The sequence below is a fragment of the Anticarsia gemmatalis genome, chromosome 2 (genome assembly GCF_050436995.1).
Source record: "Anticarsia gemmatalis isolate Benzon Research Colony breed Stoneville strain chromosome 2, ilAntGemm2 primary, whole genome shotgun sequence".
Taxonomy (NCBI): Eukaryota; Metazoa; Arthropoda; class Insecta; order Lepidoptera; family Erebidae; genus Anticarsia; species Anticarsia gemmatalis.
Window position 1 is genome coordinate 4,694,236 of NC_134746.1, and position 19,921 is coordinate 4,714,156.

The following is a 19,921-nucleotide window of genomic DNA, read 5'->3' on the forward strand; positions in this document are numbered from 1 at the left end:
CTTTATCAACATAACTGCTCTCCAAGACATATGAGAAACTGAAATATGTATATTGCCTAGAGCTATAAAACAGGAATATCCATTTGTATGAACAAAAAAAATAAGATTAAGTATCGAGGCGATCGGATTTAGTACAGCTTAGGTATATAGATAGTTTATTATTATTCGTTTTGGAATATGGCGTAATTCCTAAAAAGAAGATCCCGGGATAAAAAGTATTATATGTTAATTCAGGCTATAAACTATATGTGTGTCGAATTTCATCAAATTCCATTCATCAGATTTTGCGTAAACGGGTAACTAGCATGATGTATGTTAGTTACAATTTTTAAATAAAATCACACATTTTTCCCGTATGGGTAGACAGAGTCTAGAGAACGCTATTTGGTACGATCCTTACAAACTTCCTTTGGTAGGAAGGACTATCACAATTTCCTCCTACATATATTATATAATCTAGTATAATTTATACATTCTGTCTCTTATTTTATAATAGAAATAAGTCGTCACCTTACGATGTGGGAGTGTCATATTGTGATTATCTAAATTGTATCTTGTGGGTAGACAGCTAAGTGGCTACTTGTTCTGTAATAATATATCATTATTAAGACATTATTCAATCAATCTACCTGACAGGCAGTTTCTCTAAGTAATTGTTTGTGAACATACAACGGTACTTACAGAAAAAAATGGGCGCGGTTTGATTGACGCGGTCAAAAGTAGAGCATAGAGTTGATGACCAATTTGACGTTTATTTGAACATAGTAAGATATAATATTTTGTATAATAGTAGGGTAAAGTATACCCAATTTCTTGTTGAATATTATTGAGTATTTTTGATTATCACTGTTGGTTTTTTGACAGAAAAGCATAGAGCGTCGCTACCGTCAAGGCAAGACTAACTTTATTAAACAATCGCTGTAAAGTCAAATTTCCCGATATAAAATCGGCAACACTATCAAAAGTTGGTATATTACTACGGTACATCCAAGTTCATTATCCTATATTTTCTTTTCAGGAAAATATCCTCCCTAACACTAATGTTCGTTTCAACGCGCATTGTAATAATGTAAATGATGTTAAGGTCCGGGGCACAAAAACCCGGGTTTTCCTCTTGTCCTATCACTTACAATGATACTCTGACGTCACGTCCGGCTCCATGTGGACCTTCCGCAGTGATTTGTGAATTGGGGTTTTGTTACCGATCGTGACAAAAAATACGCCATTTTGTCCGAATTATTTTGATAGAAAACCGGGATTGGTACGCGAGCTCGGATTAGTTTTTTGGCAGTTCAATATTGTATTTTTGATTTGTTTCGTGATATACTGTTAGTTGCTTTATTTGATTTATTTTTTATTTCTGTCTGAGATTACTTTTCGAGAATAGCCTAGAAATCTAGAAAATGTAGGGGTACTTATAGCACTTGCAACTTTAATAAGTATCAAGAACGAGAAAATAATTTACCGCTTGTTTTTCAACAGTATAAAAATGTACCATAACAGAATCCCAATTTCAATCAAGACATGATACGACACATAAGCCCTAACATCACCTACTTCTATTTACCTTCAAACACCAAACCCTGGGCAAACTCGCTCAGTAATAACCTCGAGCCTGTTCCAGACGTTTGCACAAACACACGAATACACACAAATACACACGAGAACACACGAATATGTACATTGATTGTACACACAGTACATACGTGGATTGGTCAGGGGCAGGCGACGCTCGCTCCTATATTGTGCCTATTTTAGATGACGTCTGTGCCGTTTACCTACCTGTGTGACTGTGTGCTTACCCGTAAATGCTTTGACCTTTCGATAACTGTCCATTTTGATATGTGCTCTTAGTAGGGATACTGAAAAATGTTTAAAATACAAAAATATTTCCAATGTTCGTAAAGCTTCAGTATCAAAGCTAAATCAAGTGTTCTACAAAAAATTGTTAACAAACGTAATCTAATAAAGTAGTGAATATACAAAATGTAACAGTGTAGTGCAGCTATCAATAGCACTTACGACTTTTGGCTATCGGAAAAGTAGCACAGCCAATTCCTTCTATCAGATTAGCTCTAACTGCATTTTGCTAAATTAGCAACCCGCAATAGTCAGTTGGCATTACTGGAACACAACTGACAGCTTACAGTTTGTGTTGTGGTACCACTGCCGCCACTTAGTGCGGTTTCAATACTACCAATAGGAGTTATTATCCTAGTCGGCTGCCATTTTATTTTGTGCTTATTTTAGCACGCGCCTCTGTTTGAATGTGGAGTTTGTGAAAACCTCAACAACAACTAGGGGCTTTGTTTGTTGTTCATGTTTAAATAGTAAATAGACCGATAAACTAGTGCGTGTTTCACTACGGTACCTATATTTACTAGAGCTTGTTTCCACGCGTATATTTAATATTTATTGCTTAGGTACTTTTATATTTGACAGTTTAATGACACTGGTTTATTTGTTTATGAAATAGCTTGTTAAAAAACAGTACCTATTTTTAATAGTTCTTATTTAATTATTACAGAAATATTAAAAATGAAATAAAAATTCAATTTGTTAGATTCAAATCTTAAACACTTCCTCTATTGCAATAATTAGCATATAAATAGTCTTAATAATATTTAAATATTCGCTCATAAAAAGTGTAATTTAGATCGTGTATTTGGCAAACTCAATTAAACGTTTGCAATAACTAAACGCAAACGTTGACAGTCGCGTGTTGTGATCATCTAAATCATTGTTTTTGTTTGAGACTAGTTTTATGCGGTGTTATGTTTCATAAGCTTGCCGCCATTGCTATTTGCATACGTGTAAGTTGAATTTATTGCTCGACGGTTTACACTGGCTCATAAAGTCACCCATTACGTACAAGTAACTACGTACCGGCTTTAAAACGAGATTGGAACGTTAATTGTAACGTTTTTAAAAATGTGCTTTAAAAATAGGGTTAACTTTATGGGTACTAAGAATATCTATAAAAAAAATGAATCACTGAGATGTATGTAGTCGCATAACTTCTGAACAATGAAACTTAATTATACAGTTCTTCTTTTTTTATAAAACCTTTTAAAGACTTGTCTTTGTTTGTGTAGAGATATTCTCCGAAACTGTTAAACTATATCGATTTTAAAACTGCTGAAATTAATACCTAGATGGACATTACCCTTGTAATTTATTTTCTCGTAGACGAAGTGACGAGCAAAGACTAAGTAAGGGTTGAGTAATTAAGTTTTCTTAAATTTTAAGAAAACTGACCCATTTTTACGACGAGGCTTTAAGGGCATGTAAAAAGATTTTAGAACGAGTCAAAGGCCTTTGGGCGGTTTGTGTAAATTTGGCACAAGGGTTGACCCTGTTCTTAAAAATGTATGACATTTAGAAAAAAAAATAACCGTACCTATCTGGAGTTAGAATCACAGATTTAGAAATCTCTCTTATTCTTTATCTAATAACATGAAAAGAGTATTTAAAACGAAATTATACTGCTAGTTTTATGTTTTTGGTCAGTATCCAATAGTTATCTCGTTACAGTTCTATGGCTTTGTAATAAGACATATTTTATGACCCCATTCGTTCAGTTTATGTCTATCGTGACCAAGCGGTCTTAATAACCCTCGCTGACTGTAAATTCTTTAGAAACAACAGTACGAATGCCTTTACAAAATTTAATTAACTGCTGGAATTATTCTATTAGTTATTTCGACGGAACTAAATGTACTACTTTTCACAAATTATATAACAATCCCGCCATTTTTTTAGATACCGCCATGTTATACACGCAGTGCCAAATAAAAAAAAAGAACTGTCACCAAAAACCATAAATATTAAAAAAGGAGCTGTCAGATTTAAATAAAGAATTAAGTTTTATGTTAATGATAATATTGTAGTTGCTTATTTTAAATTTATTGTGTATTATTATTTTATGTAAAGCTTCCTTGAACTGTGTTTTATTATACTTTTAATAGGACATTAACCTTAACACAAAGCAGCGGTATCAGGTGGGAAAATAACCCAGATCCCTGCGAATTGCTGGTTTAATCGTTCATTGCCTGTTCGCGTTAAACGGGGAAATTAAAAATACCATTATGGTTAATAAAATTGCCGTACCTTTTAAATAAAATGGAGTAAAATGAAGATTACATTTTAAAATAGCTACAGTAGTTTGTATTTTAATATACATTTTGCAGTAGAGACAGTAGTGTCAATTACACTAACCTTACTTGCGAACTATTTGATTATAGACTGTATGTACAGACAATAAGGTTTAAATTTGTTTGGAGGTATTTAATAAGGTATAATATTCACTGTAGCAGCTACGATATGCCGCATTGCAATTTCGCAATGGCGCGGGCGTTATAAAAGTGGGTAGGCATGCAAGTAACGATTGTACAAAGAAATTCAGCTAGTTTTATGGCAATTTTCATAACCTTGACTTTTGTACACTATATTTAGGAGAATTCGAGGTATTTTTAAAACTGGTAAGGTAAAAGAAAATTGGAGAGTGTACAAGTAAAATTTTGTTGAAACAATGTAATGCGGTTCTCTAGAAATGTAAATAAACGCTGCAATGTACGTAGTTGTTTTTATTTTTAAGTTATTCATAATTCAGGCATACAAAATTTACTTTCAAGTAAAATTTTTAAACGGACTACTTTTGAAAATAAAACAGTTGCTTTTACATTCCGTAAATTGAAACAGAATTGTTTGAATCAGGTATTTTGATAATTATTTTTTTAAATTTTGGCCGTAGAATAATCTAGAGTTACGGGCTATTCAATCTCTTAATTTCTGAATCAACAAATTAAAATATTCAACACTATAAATTTTATTGAATAAAAAAATGCGTGATGGTAAATCATAGCAATCATCTCAGAATAAAAAATACAAATAAAAAATATTCTATGGAATAAACTAATTGCACCAATTAAATCAAATAAATAAAAAAACAGGCGTGAAGAACAAGTTATTAAATCCACAATATTTGCCATTTTTCCTTCTACAGCATAAATATCAACAATGGGCAAAGGAATTTAATAATAAACATTCCGTGGTGCGGTGTCCATATTTAAAGTGCTGTCTAATTGGAGCTGCGGACCGCATACGGATGACCACTAGAGCATTACATAGGGAAATAGTGTCACCATACATTGAGTACAGAAGCTCTATTCTCTACAGTCTGTACTGTCGAATATCGAGAGTTTTGACACTTAAAATGTACTGCAAAAATAGTTTCCACGACACCCGCTAGAGGCGCTGAATCGATTGCCATACATTTTTTTTCGATAGCTAGCCGGTTTTCTGTAGTCGATAGTGGTACAGAATTGCGGTACAGTACCAAATTTTCTGCAGTCATCACTGCCGAGTATCGAGAGTTTGACATTTAAAATGTACTGCCAAAATAATTCCCACGGAGCCCGCTAGAGGCGCTTATCAGATTTTCGTGCAAAATGTCTCGATAGCTAGTAGTGTGTCTACTACTAGTAGTGTCTCGATAGATAGTAGCTAGTAGTAGGTTGTCGGTAGTCGCTAGTGGTGGAATCAAGCTACTGAATGAGACAAGTCTAGATTCGGGTCATAGAGCTCGCGTTGTACATGACGTTGATATGTCATGCACTATCGCATGACGGGGTTAAAACTGTTTGGTGATAAATTCAAGAGCATAATTTGTAATTTAGTAGTTTTAGTATCGAGTTTCTTTTTAAATACGGATTTAGACGGTCTAAGGTTTCATTTATGTGTTTACTTTGTCATGCCGGAAAACGATTTTCTTTTATACCTCTAACTAAAAGAGAACATACATATTTTGTTTCGTATCTCCAAAAGATTTTCATAATATGGTAAGTTGGCATGATTTTATGTACTTATGTTTTCATTATAATACAATTTAGAAGTCAGCCGATATGAAAAAGGAAATTCTATCGACTGCGTGTTAAATTCGCACAAATCATAATAATATGGTTACCATAGCAACGCCATGTCGTGATAGATTCACATTCGTATTTCGCACTTACAAGTAATTTCCTAACATTTACCTCGCACCAGCACTTCGTTATTTAATAAATAGCTTACTTTCTTAGTGCAAAAAATTTAATTATAGGTGTAACTTGAAGATGTAGGGTGTCCAACATGAAATACTGGTGTACTGGCGATACTGTTGGAAAAAAGTAGTTAAGAAGCATAGTAAAATGTATATTATTTGCTGCAAAATAAAAAAAATAGCTTATTATCGTCGCTGTCATGAAATAACATTATTAAATAACTATTTTTGAAAGAAAATAAATGTTTTTTATCAGATTTTTAATAAGTAGGTACCTATCTAATATTGCTATAACAAAAATTATTTATAGAATCATAAGTACGAAAAATATAACTTCAGCAATGTAAATCGTATCTATTCAGTTATGTTAGAAAGTTAACTTTTTTTTTTATAACCATAGAGATATAGAGATTCTTCAACAAATATACCCAAAAGAAGGCACAACAAACATTTCCTTTGCCTTTGATATCAATCCTTAGGAAACCAAATATTATGCCTAGTGCAGACATAACACGCGTTGTTCGAGGATATAATTAGTTAGTGTATGTAACATAGGCGGAGTGCACACTGCACAAATAACGGGTACGCGGCGGCATGTTGATATTTACCACGAGCGTTGAGAGAGGCGGCGCACGCGTTCACTATTTACTACTGAAAACGTACATGCTAATGCAAGTTCTACTGCAAGAAACAGGCATTGATATAATAATATATTAAAGTTTTTCTGTGGTTAAAAATATTTAATGTGTTCACCTAATTTATAAACTATCTGTGACACAATTTTCATAAAAATCCTTTCAGTAGTTTTTGCGTGAAGGGGTATCATACATATGAATATCGTATTGCGCTATTCTTTTCTTTCGAAGAAAATCACATGGCTCTAGTATATGGTAGGTCCGTGGTTACTTCATATGTATTACCTACTTGGTGCCTTAGTGCTAAATTTAACGTTGTTTGTTTTACAAAAGGCTATCTATGCAATATTGCAAAATAAAATTATACAAGATCACGCAAATGTTTAGTTCTTTTACTTGCGAAGTAAAGTGCTTTGGTTATTTGTGAAATTGCTAAATTATGTAAAATTGCTAAGTTACGTATTCCTTGTGAAAAGTCTGCGCTTACGAAGTTTTTTGGATATAGCGAGTATGAAATAAATAAAGCCGGACAAGTGATAGTTGAACACGCGTACGGAGAGTTCCGTACCTTTATTTATAAAATATTTATTTTATAGAAACCCTAAAAAGAAACTAAAGTAAAAGTTATCTCACTAAACAGTAGTAATAATTACGTATGATATTACAGCATCTCGTAGCGTCCCTCAAGCGCCGTAGTTTTTTTACAAACTGACAGAATTTCACCGCTAACGAAAAAATATTACTTTGTAAAAATTAAATTACTTTATTTCGGGCTCGAAAAGTCTATGGGGAGCAGTAGTAAGTGTTTTAGAGTTTTAATGAGCACCATATTTATTTATCGTTAGTAGTGAACGGTGGCGCGAACACTCTCGTACTCTTTGCTTTTCACACTATCATTAACTAGATGGTGTACAAACATTTGGAGAATAAAGTTCTCGCGTTAACTGTTTGTTTTGAGGGCTTTCGCTACTTATTACGTGCTTCCCTGTTGCACCAAACACTTAAACGAAGTTATATTGCTGGACGAATTGAATCCCTAGTGGAATTTTAAATGATTCCCACAATAAAACCTATTAATATTCATTTTGGGGTGAGGTTTAGTTATAAATCTCAATAAAAACTAAAGCTCACATAAAATATCAGGTGTTATAAATTTTCTAGTCTAGCAATTATCTAACATAATACAAGTTTTGTCTATCGATCGGAAGTCATATATTTCTGCAAATACTCCATGTTTATCGACACAACCAAATAACGGTATCACAATTATTAGATTTGCATATGTCGATAAACCCCATTACTCTAATTAATAGTTGCAGGAATACGCAATAAAAGCAGCTCCTCAAATAATACAGTGTAATTTATTTGTAACTACACTGATTCTAGACTAGTTTCGCCATTGATTAGAAGTCATAAACATTTTTATTGCTTTTTATTCGGAACACCTGCCGTCTGAGAGGTGGAGTGACTATTTTGTACATGACTGTAGTAAAACGCTTGTAAAAAGATACGAGACATCATTTAATAATCGTAAAAGAATTAATAGCGGATGTTGTTGACGGTACATTTTAATTTTATTGCGTTTGGAGACAATCGCGGCGAATATTCATGACCGACGCACGAGTCTGGCCGAGTCCGCACGACCAGCGCCCCACAGCGTGTCACTACATACGTTTTGTCAACACCACTCTCGCACTCTCAGCTATAAAGATAGCGGAAACGATCCTACAACTGTTTTAAGACGCTGGCTTATATTCAGAATAATTAATTTTAATGTCTGTGTACGAGCTTTACACAAACGACGAATATTTTCGTGTGAAAAACAGAATTAAGCTCAAAAAACTCTTTTGACCGGTGAACAAAATCTATTTTGATTTAGAATTTCGTTTATCCGAACGGGCTTATGTAAATCCATTTCGTATAAAATATGAATCTATTGGAGGCAAAAACTCATCACATTCACGTATTTGTAATAACATTGATACAGGTTCAACTACAGCCGTGGGTCATTCCAATTTAAATAAGCAATCCGTTTTGATGGACGGCTCTGGAGAAAACTACCAAAGGTTTATATTATAATAAATCGTAATGTATATAATTGCTTAAGTAGTCTGTCCACTACATCACACGGCGCTTACAGCCTTGAGAAGTTCAGAATCTGAATTGACGAGTAAATGTTAAGTTTAGGTCTCTTTTTACTTGCTTTTCGTAAATAATCTGCTCAGATTAGTGTTGTCATGACTCTATGTGCCAAATTTTCTACGCAATCGTCTTCAGCATAAAGTAGAAGTAGATCTTGATTCTAAAGCCATAAAAATCAAGCTGTGGTGTAACACAAAAGCGAAAGAAGCACTAAATAACTATCCATACTCAGTAGATTAACTAAAATCATTGATTCACAAACAAAATTTCATAGTGAATTACGTCAGAATCCGGTGTAAATACTCCCTTAGTAGTACAGTCTTCTATCAATTACAAGTCGTTGTTAAAATAATCCCACTTTTTACGAAGCACGTATATAATATTCATGAATGATTGATTGAGCCGTCTACCTATAGTAAGCTAGCAATTTACCGAGACAACTTTATTACCGATCTCTTTGCAGTAAACGTGAGATTAGATTTATGACTCAAACTCAACGGTTTGTTTAGTCAACAACAGTAGTTGAACTTCTAAACTGCAAAACTAATAATTGCATCAATAAATATTGATTTATTTGTGCTTATAATATAGGTTGTTAAAGAATTCGAGCTGTTATAAACGTTTATCACTTATAGCGTAGGTTTAGAGTAATTGGTAGCGGTTTTGATGTAACAAATCAAAGTAATTTTAGGCGTTGTCTGTTTTAAGACGTAATTGGGTTTAATCATTTTGTTAGGCAATGAAAAAGATTATGAACTGCCGAAATGGGAACACGACACGAAGATTTTCACAGAGATTGAAAACATGTTGCATTGAGCATAGTTAGAGTAGAGACTAGTCTTTAAATTTTGTTGTACGATATACCGAATGTCTCTACGTATCATCGCCTGAACTCCAATGAAAGATATATGAAGTGATGCTAAAATTTTCTTCATCGGTGACGGAATCAGCGTATTTATGTATCCGATTTATATAATAAGTAGTATATTATGTGGGTGATCAGTAGCGAGGCACCGCACAGTCTGGACGCGTGGCCTTGCCGCCCGCACCAGCTGCCGCCACACTCGCCTCACTCGCCACCCAGTACCCACCTCTATCTACAACTAACACCAACATTACATAACTCACTCACATTATTGAAACATTATCGTACTAAACTCACGATTATATTCGCATTACTTGATTTATTGACACAGATATCAAACCAGATAATACACGAACCGTTTAGCAATTTACTAACCATTTTACTACTTGACATTATGTTTCGTACTAGTTTTTATATTTAGGCCTTTAATTTAAGATCTAGACGTTTCGTAGAACAGACTTAGGTTAATTTTTTTCAAGAGTTTAGTTTGAAAAAGAAAGAAAAAACTGTGGCACTGGTATTCAGCAGGCAGCCTTTGTGTGTTCTCGTCTAGCTGTCACACAACAATGCGCCGGCGCAGCCTTGAACCTGCCGCGCGGCCGACGCTCTCACGACATTGTGCCAAATGTAATTTAATATGTATGTATATCACATGGACGTGGTTCAACCAAAGGTTTTCAACACCCAGACTTTTCACGTCTGGAACGAATCCAAGTTAGAAAAAATGTAATTTTAATTGGCTACTCTCCTAGGAAATGCTATTCGTTCTGATATAAAGCTAATTAGTGTCCATGCCGCTGAAATGTAGCCATCGTATGTGTAATAAAAAGAAATTTTAATTTTAATGTGAAATTAGTGGCGGCGTAAATTGTGAATATAGGTGGTGTGTAATAAACGTCTTGTTATCGCAGCTCTTGGCGCTCGGCGGCGGTTCTTCGTACACTTTTTGCGTCACATTTCTTGCTCATAGGAAAGAAATCGATAGAGCATTCAACTCAACAACAGCGCTCTACCTACTTTAGTCTAGCTTATATTTTTTGGACTTCCTATAAGGAAAAACGTTGGTATTTTTTAGAGCGCAGCGCTTGTTTCACAGAAGCGTAATATATTGTTCCATAGAACACGTAAAGCTAGTTAGTTTCCGTCCCTTTACGGGATTACTTATACGGAACTTTGGCTTATACTTAGTTATAAAATCTCTGTGATGTTTCGGTAGGTAAATTCCTCGAATAAAATAATAATTTTACTACATACTTCGAAGAAAATAAAGATAAAGTAAAGCAAAGTAATATTCTTAGTAAATATGTTAATATTTAATGAGGTGATACAAATTGCCGTCTAATTCTAACGAAATGGGGACATTCGCTATATTTTATTGCAAACGAGCCTCACTCATGTAAAACAAAATATCTAGATTACCGCACATCCTGTGATTAACCTATTACCTAAATAATAACCCTAGATTTTTTAAATTCATTCTATTTTTATAGCGTTTTTTATGCTGTTTAAACGGCGCTACGTATTTTAGTTGGCTAGGGCTTAATGCAACATGAATTTGAGTCGATTTTTATACGATTTACTGACAGCGAGCATAGTCTGATTTCAACTTTCACACTAGTTTTTCAAAAGACAAACGAACCAAAAGTCTCATTAGGCGAAACGGGATATTGTACCAAATAATTATGTGACCACTTAGCTCGTTTATTTGAAAAACTTATACCTAGCTGAAACTTAAAATTTTCCGCAGTATTTTCCTAAAGGTAAAGAAGTATAAAGACATAGATATTGACGCATGTAACGGTGGTCCTAACTAGTAATGATATAAATATGTTGGCATAACAACTAACCAGACTACGATGTTTTGTCGCACAATGGCTGGTGTTTGGAACGCGGCCAAAGTGAACGGTTGAAATAAATACTTCGCGACTGCTGACTCGCGACAGTTTACCTCGTTAGTTTCTTATTGATATTATATTATTTATTTACTAGATTTCGCTCACAAGGCCGCCTTGATTCGGGTTTGCTACGGCTGCAGAATTTAAGGTTTAACGAGCGATATTTCGCTTGCTTTTTGGGGTGAAAGCTTTCGGATATTTAGATATAAACCAAGAATCGATTTATCTGTGCTGTTATTTGAAACAAGCCTCAATTTATCTGTAATATAATACTGTCTCACGCTTGTTACTGCAATTGTTAAACTTACGTCCAAAGGCCTTTGGTGGTTTGAACAACTTTGATATAACTTGACAAACTTATTGATCTCACGGCAGCAAGGAGCGTGGAGCGTTATTTAAGGCCCACTAAAGCCATGATTTATTGTCTCTACAATTGACAAATAGAATATATCAAGCTTTAAGTTTAACATTTATTTTTTAAGAATTAATTCCTGTTGTGTCGCGGGGACTTTTGCAAACATAAAAACAAGGGACACAAATTACAACCTGACCCGAATTAATTATATGTGGATCGCACAATAATTGTTCCGCGTGGGAATCGAAACCATGCAAATCCCGATGCAATGGTAGCCGCGTGGCGACCTAAGCCACTGCGCCACGGAGGCAGTCAAAATCAAAATAAAATCATTTATTCACTTAGGTCAAGTGCTGACACTTAGATAGTCAATGAACATTATTCGTGATACATTTCTGTGGCTATCCAAATACTAAGTACATAATATACTCGGACCTGTAATCTTCATCGCAGTACATTCAATGACATCTGATCTAGTGATAGTCGAGTGATTAAGGGCGGTGTGAGCCTGTTAACTGTAGGAGACCCTTATCAAAGGGACACCTGTCACCTCTCTCCCTAAAACCGACCTTCGACCTCATATTATAAGGTAATTGGAACCGACTGTAAGTGCGTCGCGACCTCGCTACTAAACGATGGATTTTTGTGAACTTGAGACGTATTTTTTTATCGAGAACAATTTGTATTGGTAAAGTTGTAGTAATTAAGTCATTAAGTAGAGTTTTTCATCGATTTTGTTTGTACGATATGCGTGTTTGTATGTGACAAACAATGTGAAGTTTTGTTTATAATTACTTTTTATTTTTCTTTGGCCAAGTAGGTTGGTACTTAGATGCTGTATTACAGAAGGTTAATTATTGTTAGTGTTAGTTTATTGTAATTTTAGACGAGAATACTACTTTTAATAAATAAATACCCGACTGAACAATACGTAACGGTATAGTAGCGTAGTAGTACAGTAAAGGACAGTAGTTCTTAAAAGTTTACATTAACAAAAGCATGGTATACATGCTTTTACGCAAATACGAATATTACGGTCATAAGCGACAACATTTGATTTGAAATAACAAAGTTAATTTTATCATAAGGAAATATGTAAACAGTTTAATTAAAGGAAAATTGTGTAATGTTTACGTAAGCAATGTTAACAAAATATTTGCGGAAACCATAACTCTTGTGCGGAAATTCTGAAATTGTTTTATTATCAACAAAATCGTGCGCGCTAATAAATATGGGATCCTTTCATTTTGGGAAATGAATTTTCTCGAACATGTGTTTTATTGTTTGTAGCGGAATACACAATAGAATTGAATTTTCTGTAACTCTTGAGTAGAGTTAGATTCTGATCTTTATTAGCATTTATCCGGGTGGAACGAAATTTCGTGAGCCGGTCCAGAAGGCCTCCCGAAGAGACAAAAGACATTTCGAGCTCTTTTTTAGCTGCCATAATTACTGTAAATTAGTTTATAGTCATGGTCGATTATTATATATTGTTTATAAGTTTCAAGGTTTTCATCACTAGTCGTCACATTAAGTAAATAAATATACTTTACCCCGAAAAAGGTCCCGAAGGGGGTATTCTCAATAGTATGTTGAAGCTCAAATAGACATATTAACTAATATTATATGTTTTGTCCCCAGGTCCAATATGCGGCGGGCACTGTTGCGGGCGGGGGCGCGAGGCTCGGCTGCGCTCCTCGTTACGTCACGCCGCGGAGACCAGCGTGGCTGCCTCCACCAAGTGGACGGCAGAACTGCTGCTCTCCACCAGAAGATCACTACAAGGTAATGAGATCATAATAAATTTAAATGGATAATGAAGGACTCTGTCAGTTATCCAAGCAAGACTAGACCCATTAAATTGAAATGGCTGCTACCAGTGGCTAGAAGCCAGAGCTCAGGACACCTTTATATTCTAAGTCAAGTAATCTAGTTTAATAGCAACTGAAAACAACTGAGAATATCCTGAATTCCAGCTCTATGTTGTTTTCTAAAATTGCCCGAGATTAAATTTAAACTTCTCGTTGACATTCTACATTTTATTAAACATTTTCGCCATCATAACACATTAAAGAACAGGAACTATGTCATCATAAAGACAGGTAGTTCTAAAACTGTCCAATAGAAATACCGGGAGCTCGTTCCTCAAATACAAGCATTATGAGTTTGGCGACACGGTATACTACAAGTCTGTCGACGCAACTTACGAATATTAAACGAGGGAGATCAAAGGGCTCGGCTTCAAACTATGCCATCGCTTCCATCAAATAAATTGGCGGGCTTCCGCACTAGACGTTGTCTAGGAATAGAGTTAAGGCATAGACTATGGTTGGCGCAAAATGGACACTATCCATTTACGAGACGTAGGTAATTTTACTGTACAAATTGTGCTGTCTAAAATGGAGAGGGGCATTTTACTCAATAAATTCACTTTCATTAAAATTGCCTAACCTGCCTCTTAAATTAAAGAACAAAGAAAAATAAAACGAAGTTGTCACCCTCATCTAGGATTACGAAAATTCGTTGGCACAATTGATAACGTAGCTTGACATGAAATTTGGACTTTAACAGTTTGATACGAAAAGATCGCACCAAAAGAATAGTGAAAGACTAAAACAAAATACAAATTGTCAAGTGATGATAATCACTATTATAAGGGAAGATTAATAACTTTTAAATAGCCATAAAATTCCTATCGTACGTGCCCGTAAGCATCATGTAAATGCATTACTAACAATATTACCTCCTTGTCGCTCCAGCGTCCTTGCATAAAAATATCTCATATATTTTACACGTGCATACATTATCTGTTCTCAGATCACGTTATCTATAAACTCATTGTACGGACAAGAGACGCTATTCAAGCCCATGCATATGTTTATTATATCAGCGAGCAGAGATCAATCGATACATCACAGATTGGCCATTGGTTCCCAAAGTGATATATTTCCACCCCTACTGTAGTGCTATTCCGTACTGCTTTTGACTATCCAAAACCAGCAAACTAAAAATTGTATAAAAAAATGCTCGTTCCTGGCGGACACTATAGGAATCATTTTTTCAAGTACATTTTAAATGTCAAACTCTTGATACTTGATCGAACGAAAGCGAAAATTGCGTTACTATACTACTGCAGCTAGAACTAAACATTAGTCGAAAAGTTGCGCTGCCGTGAAGTGAAGTTAAATCAGGTCCGTTGAAAAGGAAACTGCTACTTACATTTTAGAATTTCAGTGCCCACAAATATAATTATCTGCAGTTTCACAGAAAAAGCAGAAGGTATTAAGAGATGAGAATTTTAGGAAAGGCAAAATAAATCATATACATAGAAAAATAAATATCAACATACATATATATATATATATACCCAAAATTCAGGTATGCTCTAAAACATATTTTTTTTTTAATTTGTTATTTTAAATCGACAAATAGAAGTAAGAGCCTAAGACTACACACTCACACCGTGCGTTAAGGGGTCTATAACAGAAAACTTTGAGTACCCAGTCACAGTAGCACTACATCGGCTACCCCAGCCTACCGCAACAAGCTGGTTACAACAATAAATGCATACAAAGCTTGTTTAACTAACACTCCTCGTATAAATTGGGCACTCTCTCTACACTGTGCATTCTTGTTGCCCTTTGACGTATTATACGAACAATTGGTCTGCGATTGCACGTGTTATGTACTGTAGGCTAATATTGGTACATTGAAGTGCCTTGTTGAAGCTGTGAACACAAATTGCAAAGACAAAAAGCAAATTTCAAGGGAAAATTTGACTGTTATACAATACGATGGAAAATAAATGATGTTGGGTGTTATGTATTGGAAAGTAATATTAGTAATTATTATTCGATTTAATTTACACACTTATACGTAAATGTTTTTGAACTGGAACTTTAAGACACTAAGAATAAATTTTGTTTATGCAATTCGTAAAGCAGCATTTAAGCATTTTCAACTAATGAACAGACTAACTGACCATGTTATTACAAGAATATAAAAGCTATTATTGCAGTCTAAGAACAAGACTCGCAATTTATTTATTAATATTACAATAAAATTAACTCGTATTAATTTCCTGTAGCTTCTACGTTATAATTGCTCGGTCCTTCTTCAAAACATGTTTGCAATTACTCGAACTAGATGCTATGAGAGACGTCATTACAATTTAAATGTCATAAACACAATTATAAATAAAGATTTATAACGTATAATTGATATAAAAACAACAAAAAATAATATGAAGACATATTTGAATATAAAACGATTTTATTTGGTGTATCTCGTAACTTTATATTCTATTAAAAGTAATGGTTATAGCTAATAAGAGCAGTGCAATCGGTGGCGCCATTTTGAAAATGTTTTTTTTTTTCGGGCACAGAAGTTGTACATACAGCCAGCTAGATATCTATGGTACAAAATGTAATTAAAGAAACTAGTAATGTTTTATGTTGGTGAATATTTAAAAAGCAATTTTCTTGTTCCTCGGACGCAGATGCTACGAGTTTTCTTTCTAGTTTTTATATCTCTGTTAGTCCAAGTATTACAAAGAAAGTCATTTGCTAGAAGTTTGCAGTTAATTGAGTTTTATAACGATACATTTTAAAATAGACTTGATTTAATTGGATCCGAAATAGTGTTAACTCGAATTCCGTTTGCAATTAAAATAGTTACATACAATTATTTAGTTCCGAGGGCTCCTGGTTCATGTAAACGGCACACACTACTACAGTAATTACGAATCCCTAGATGCCGCCTTCTCGGTATGCTAACAGAACTAACAGGTAATATCGGTGAGAGTTCGGCGAGAGGCTCCCTAGCCCTACATATCGCTGTAAACCGTTAAATGTTCCCCGTTTATTGCCTACGACCGTTTTATGCGCGCTGGATAAGGCCACCGACAACTTAATATGACATAATATAATACAGTAAATCCACCCTAATACGTTCGTGTACTTTATCGTTGTAGGACACTAATAGCCCTCGTCTGCGGGGAGCCTAAGGACGATTATTGAGAATCCACACATCGGCGCCAGTATACGTGCCATTAGTAATGATGAGCTACACTCGTGTGATGTATCACCGCACGTCCGACCTTTAGATCAGGTTTTCTATTTAACGCCGCAAGATTTACAACACGATTGAATTAATTCAATATCGTATGCTTGTAAATGCCTAGGAATTCGTAGTAAACACCGAGCACCTGACTCGTGATCGACGACGTAACGTGATTGCATCGAGTGCCAGCAAACACTCGACTAATCCCCCACTAAACGGACATAATGATCTTTATTTTAGCATGCGAGCACAATATATTACAATTGAACAACACGAGTCGCAAACAAAAGTAATAACAGCCAACGCACCTAGATTAACGACAGCGGCTTGCAACGCGAATTTATTCGTTATTCATGCCCGCACAAGTCGTTTATTAGCTCCATGGTCTGAAATAGAATCCAAGGCTTATTTACCTGCGTACGTTTCAAAAGATTTCCATCAGTCACGAGAGCAGAGCGTCATTATCTTTAAAAAATATAATATCGGGTGCGACGACCTCGCGACTAACTAGTATAAAACAATGAGCTCCACTCCCAACCCCCAGCTCCTGAGAGGAAATAATCAGAGTGTGCTTCACGCGGAGGGCTCCCTTTATACCATTGTTCGGCGAATGCCTAAGGGTCCCGGGGGACCACACGCACGGACCCTCATTAGAGCACTAAAATAATTTACCTTTGTGCTTTATAAAGGTACCGCGCATTAACGATAATACAGACCATTTAATATTAATAGACTTCTCATTAACAGCTCGGGGATGCTTCACACTTTTAGCAAACAATCCGTTGACTAAGTTACGTGCATTTGTGTTACCTCGTCCCCGAAGAACGTTTGTTCAATGTGTACCGTACAGCTTGTGTTCATCCGGTGTAGCGCAAGGAAATTGGCGTGAGCAGGGTTACCGTGATACATGGCCACTGACAGGATATAATCCCACAACCTACATCATAAAATAACCTTATTCACATTTTCTATGGTGTATCTTAAGATTTATTACGTTTATACGACATATCTATTTACAATATCAGAAGAATGGCCATTTGGGCTTCCATTTATTCCATAAAGAATATATTGTGACTCTTTTTAAGATCAATTTGATAGTGCGGAGTGCGAACTCTCGTAGTCTCGACGACAATCTCGTTTATATCGTTCCGATATATCGACAGCCAACGAAAACATTTCAGAAATCTCAACGTCTGCCAACTCAAAATAGTCTCTTAGTTTTGTAAGTAAACTGACGGTGATAAAGTAACGCTATTTATTTTGTTTCCCGAGCTTTCCAAAAGCCAGTTTCTTATACATTAAGTAGCACGTCTCAATCTCGTCTAAATTACCGTGGCCCTCTCATTACTATAGTTAGGGACTTTGCAAAATGAGATTGCTTGAAAGGCAAAAAATCTCTCAGTTGGAGTTCATTTGTTGAAACAACCCCGTAGCTGGATTTGCATAACTAAGTAATTAGTCCACTCGACACAGACTATTCGCACTTGACGAGGCTACACTGTAATGCAATTTATGATTCTTTAACTAAATGACTTTTAAGTGTGAATGTAAAAACGTCGACGCTGAAAAACGTCAGGAACATTTTGATGAAAGGCGCTTTAATTGCGAAGGGGTGTTTTGATAAGGTCGGCTTTATTAACGCTGGATTTTGGGTCGCGGCTTTTGAAAATACTAGTTTAGCAAATAATATTGAGAGCCAGATATTTCAGAGACACAATCAGTTCGTTCAGTATTCCTGTAGAACGATTAATTCAAGAAACAGTTTAAGATCACCCATATAAACGACATGAATACCTACACAGCAATAGAAAACAGTCTCCCTAAATAACAGACAATCCATTACATTGAACATAAGCTCGGCGGTACAGTCACGCAGCAAAATTTAGCAAGTTCGCCGTCCGACGACTGTTGCAAAGGGCGTCTGGAGGTCTCGCACCCCACTGAAAAGACGAATGACACTTATTATTTATTGAACGTGTACGTCGCGCCGCACCGCTCCGCGTCGTGCCGCGCCGCGCCGAGCCGCGATACACTCAATGCGGGGATTTATTTCTGAGCACTGGTGCCTGTCATCAATCCCCCTTTGTGCAGGTGAACACAACCTCACTTTAATACTCCCCCCATTGTCTGGCGAATAAGAAATGATGACGAGTAAATACTGAACATTCACACTGATATTCAATTTATCAAGTCTTTGTGTACATTAAAAGAGCTTCTCTCATAAAATACAATTACGTCATAAAGGAGGATTTATTCGTACAATAATTATGAATCCTGGGAGGCTGCGCATTAAAGGTATATCAACGAGTATGTCGTTAACGCCGTCGGCTAAAAAGCTTTCGTCGAGCCCCGCAGATCAAAGGCGCTTTTCATCCTTCGTACAAACATAACATAAATACGTGGGCTTTCTCCACGTGCACTTTGAGTTCACACACATCACGTAGTCGTTCGGATTTAGTAGCATTACGTTACGATAACAGCGGGTTTACGTTATTTAATTAAAAAATATCTCGAGGCTATTCATATCGGTGGGATAAGGGACTCGTTGAAATGAATTGTCGTGCGTCGAGGAATGTGGCGAGGCGTTGATCGCGGGAGCCTCGGCCGACATTCCGGCGAGATAACACTAGATACTGTAGCCAGGACACTAAGCAGGTGCCACAAACTATGAGGCCAAATACCCGGGGATGTTTGCCCGACGACTGAGCGTATTTACACAGGCCTGTTAAACATTAACATTTAATTTATTGTACACAGTTGGTACGTAACTTTGTGTGGAGTTGTGTTGTCGCCTTTCAGTTATACATAACTATAACAATCTACGTAATGTCTAAATTTCTCGGAGCGTTTTAGGTAAAATTTGAAACATGACACATCAGACTAGTTATTGTTCATTTAACTCGTACGTTAAAGTTTTAATGAATTTGA

The 19,921-nt window shown here is 35.6% G+C and overlaps 1 protein-coding gene across 1 annotated transcript in view; it reads left to right on the forward strand.

The window, feature by feature from the left end:
• Positions 1-19,921, forward strand: part of dally (division abnormally delayed protein) — a 114,812-nt gene that overhangs the window by 68,980 nt on the left and 25,911 nt on the right. Inside the window, exon 2 of the mRNA XM_076125551.1 lies at positions 13,574-13,717. Coding sequence (XP_075981666.1) covers positions 13,574-13,717 — 144 coding nt within the window. The remainder of the gene's footprint in view (positions 1-13,573; positions 13,718-19,921) is intronic.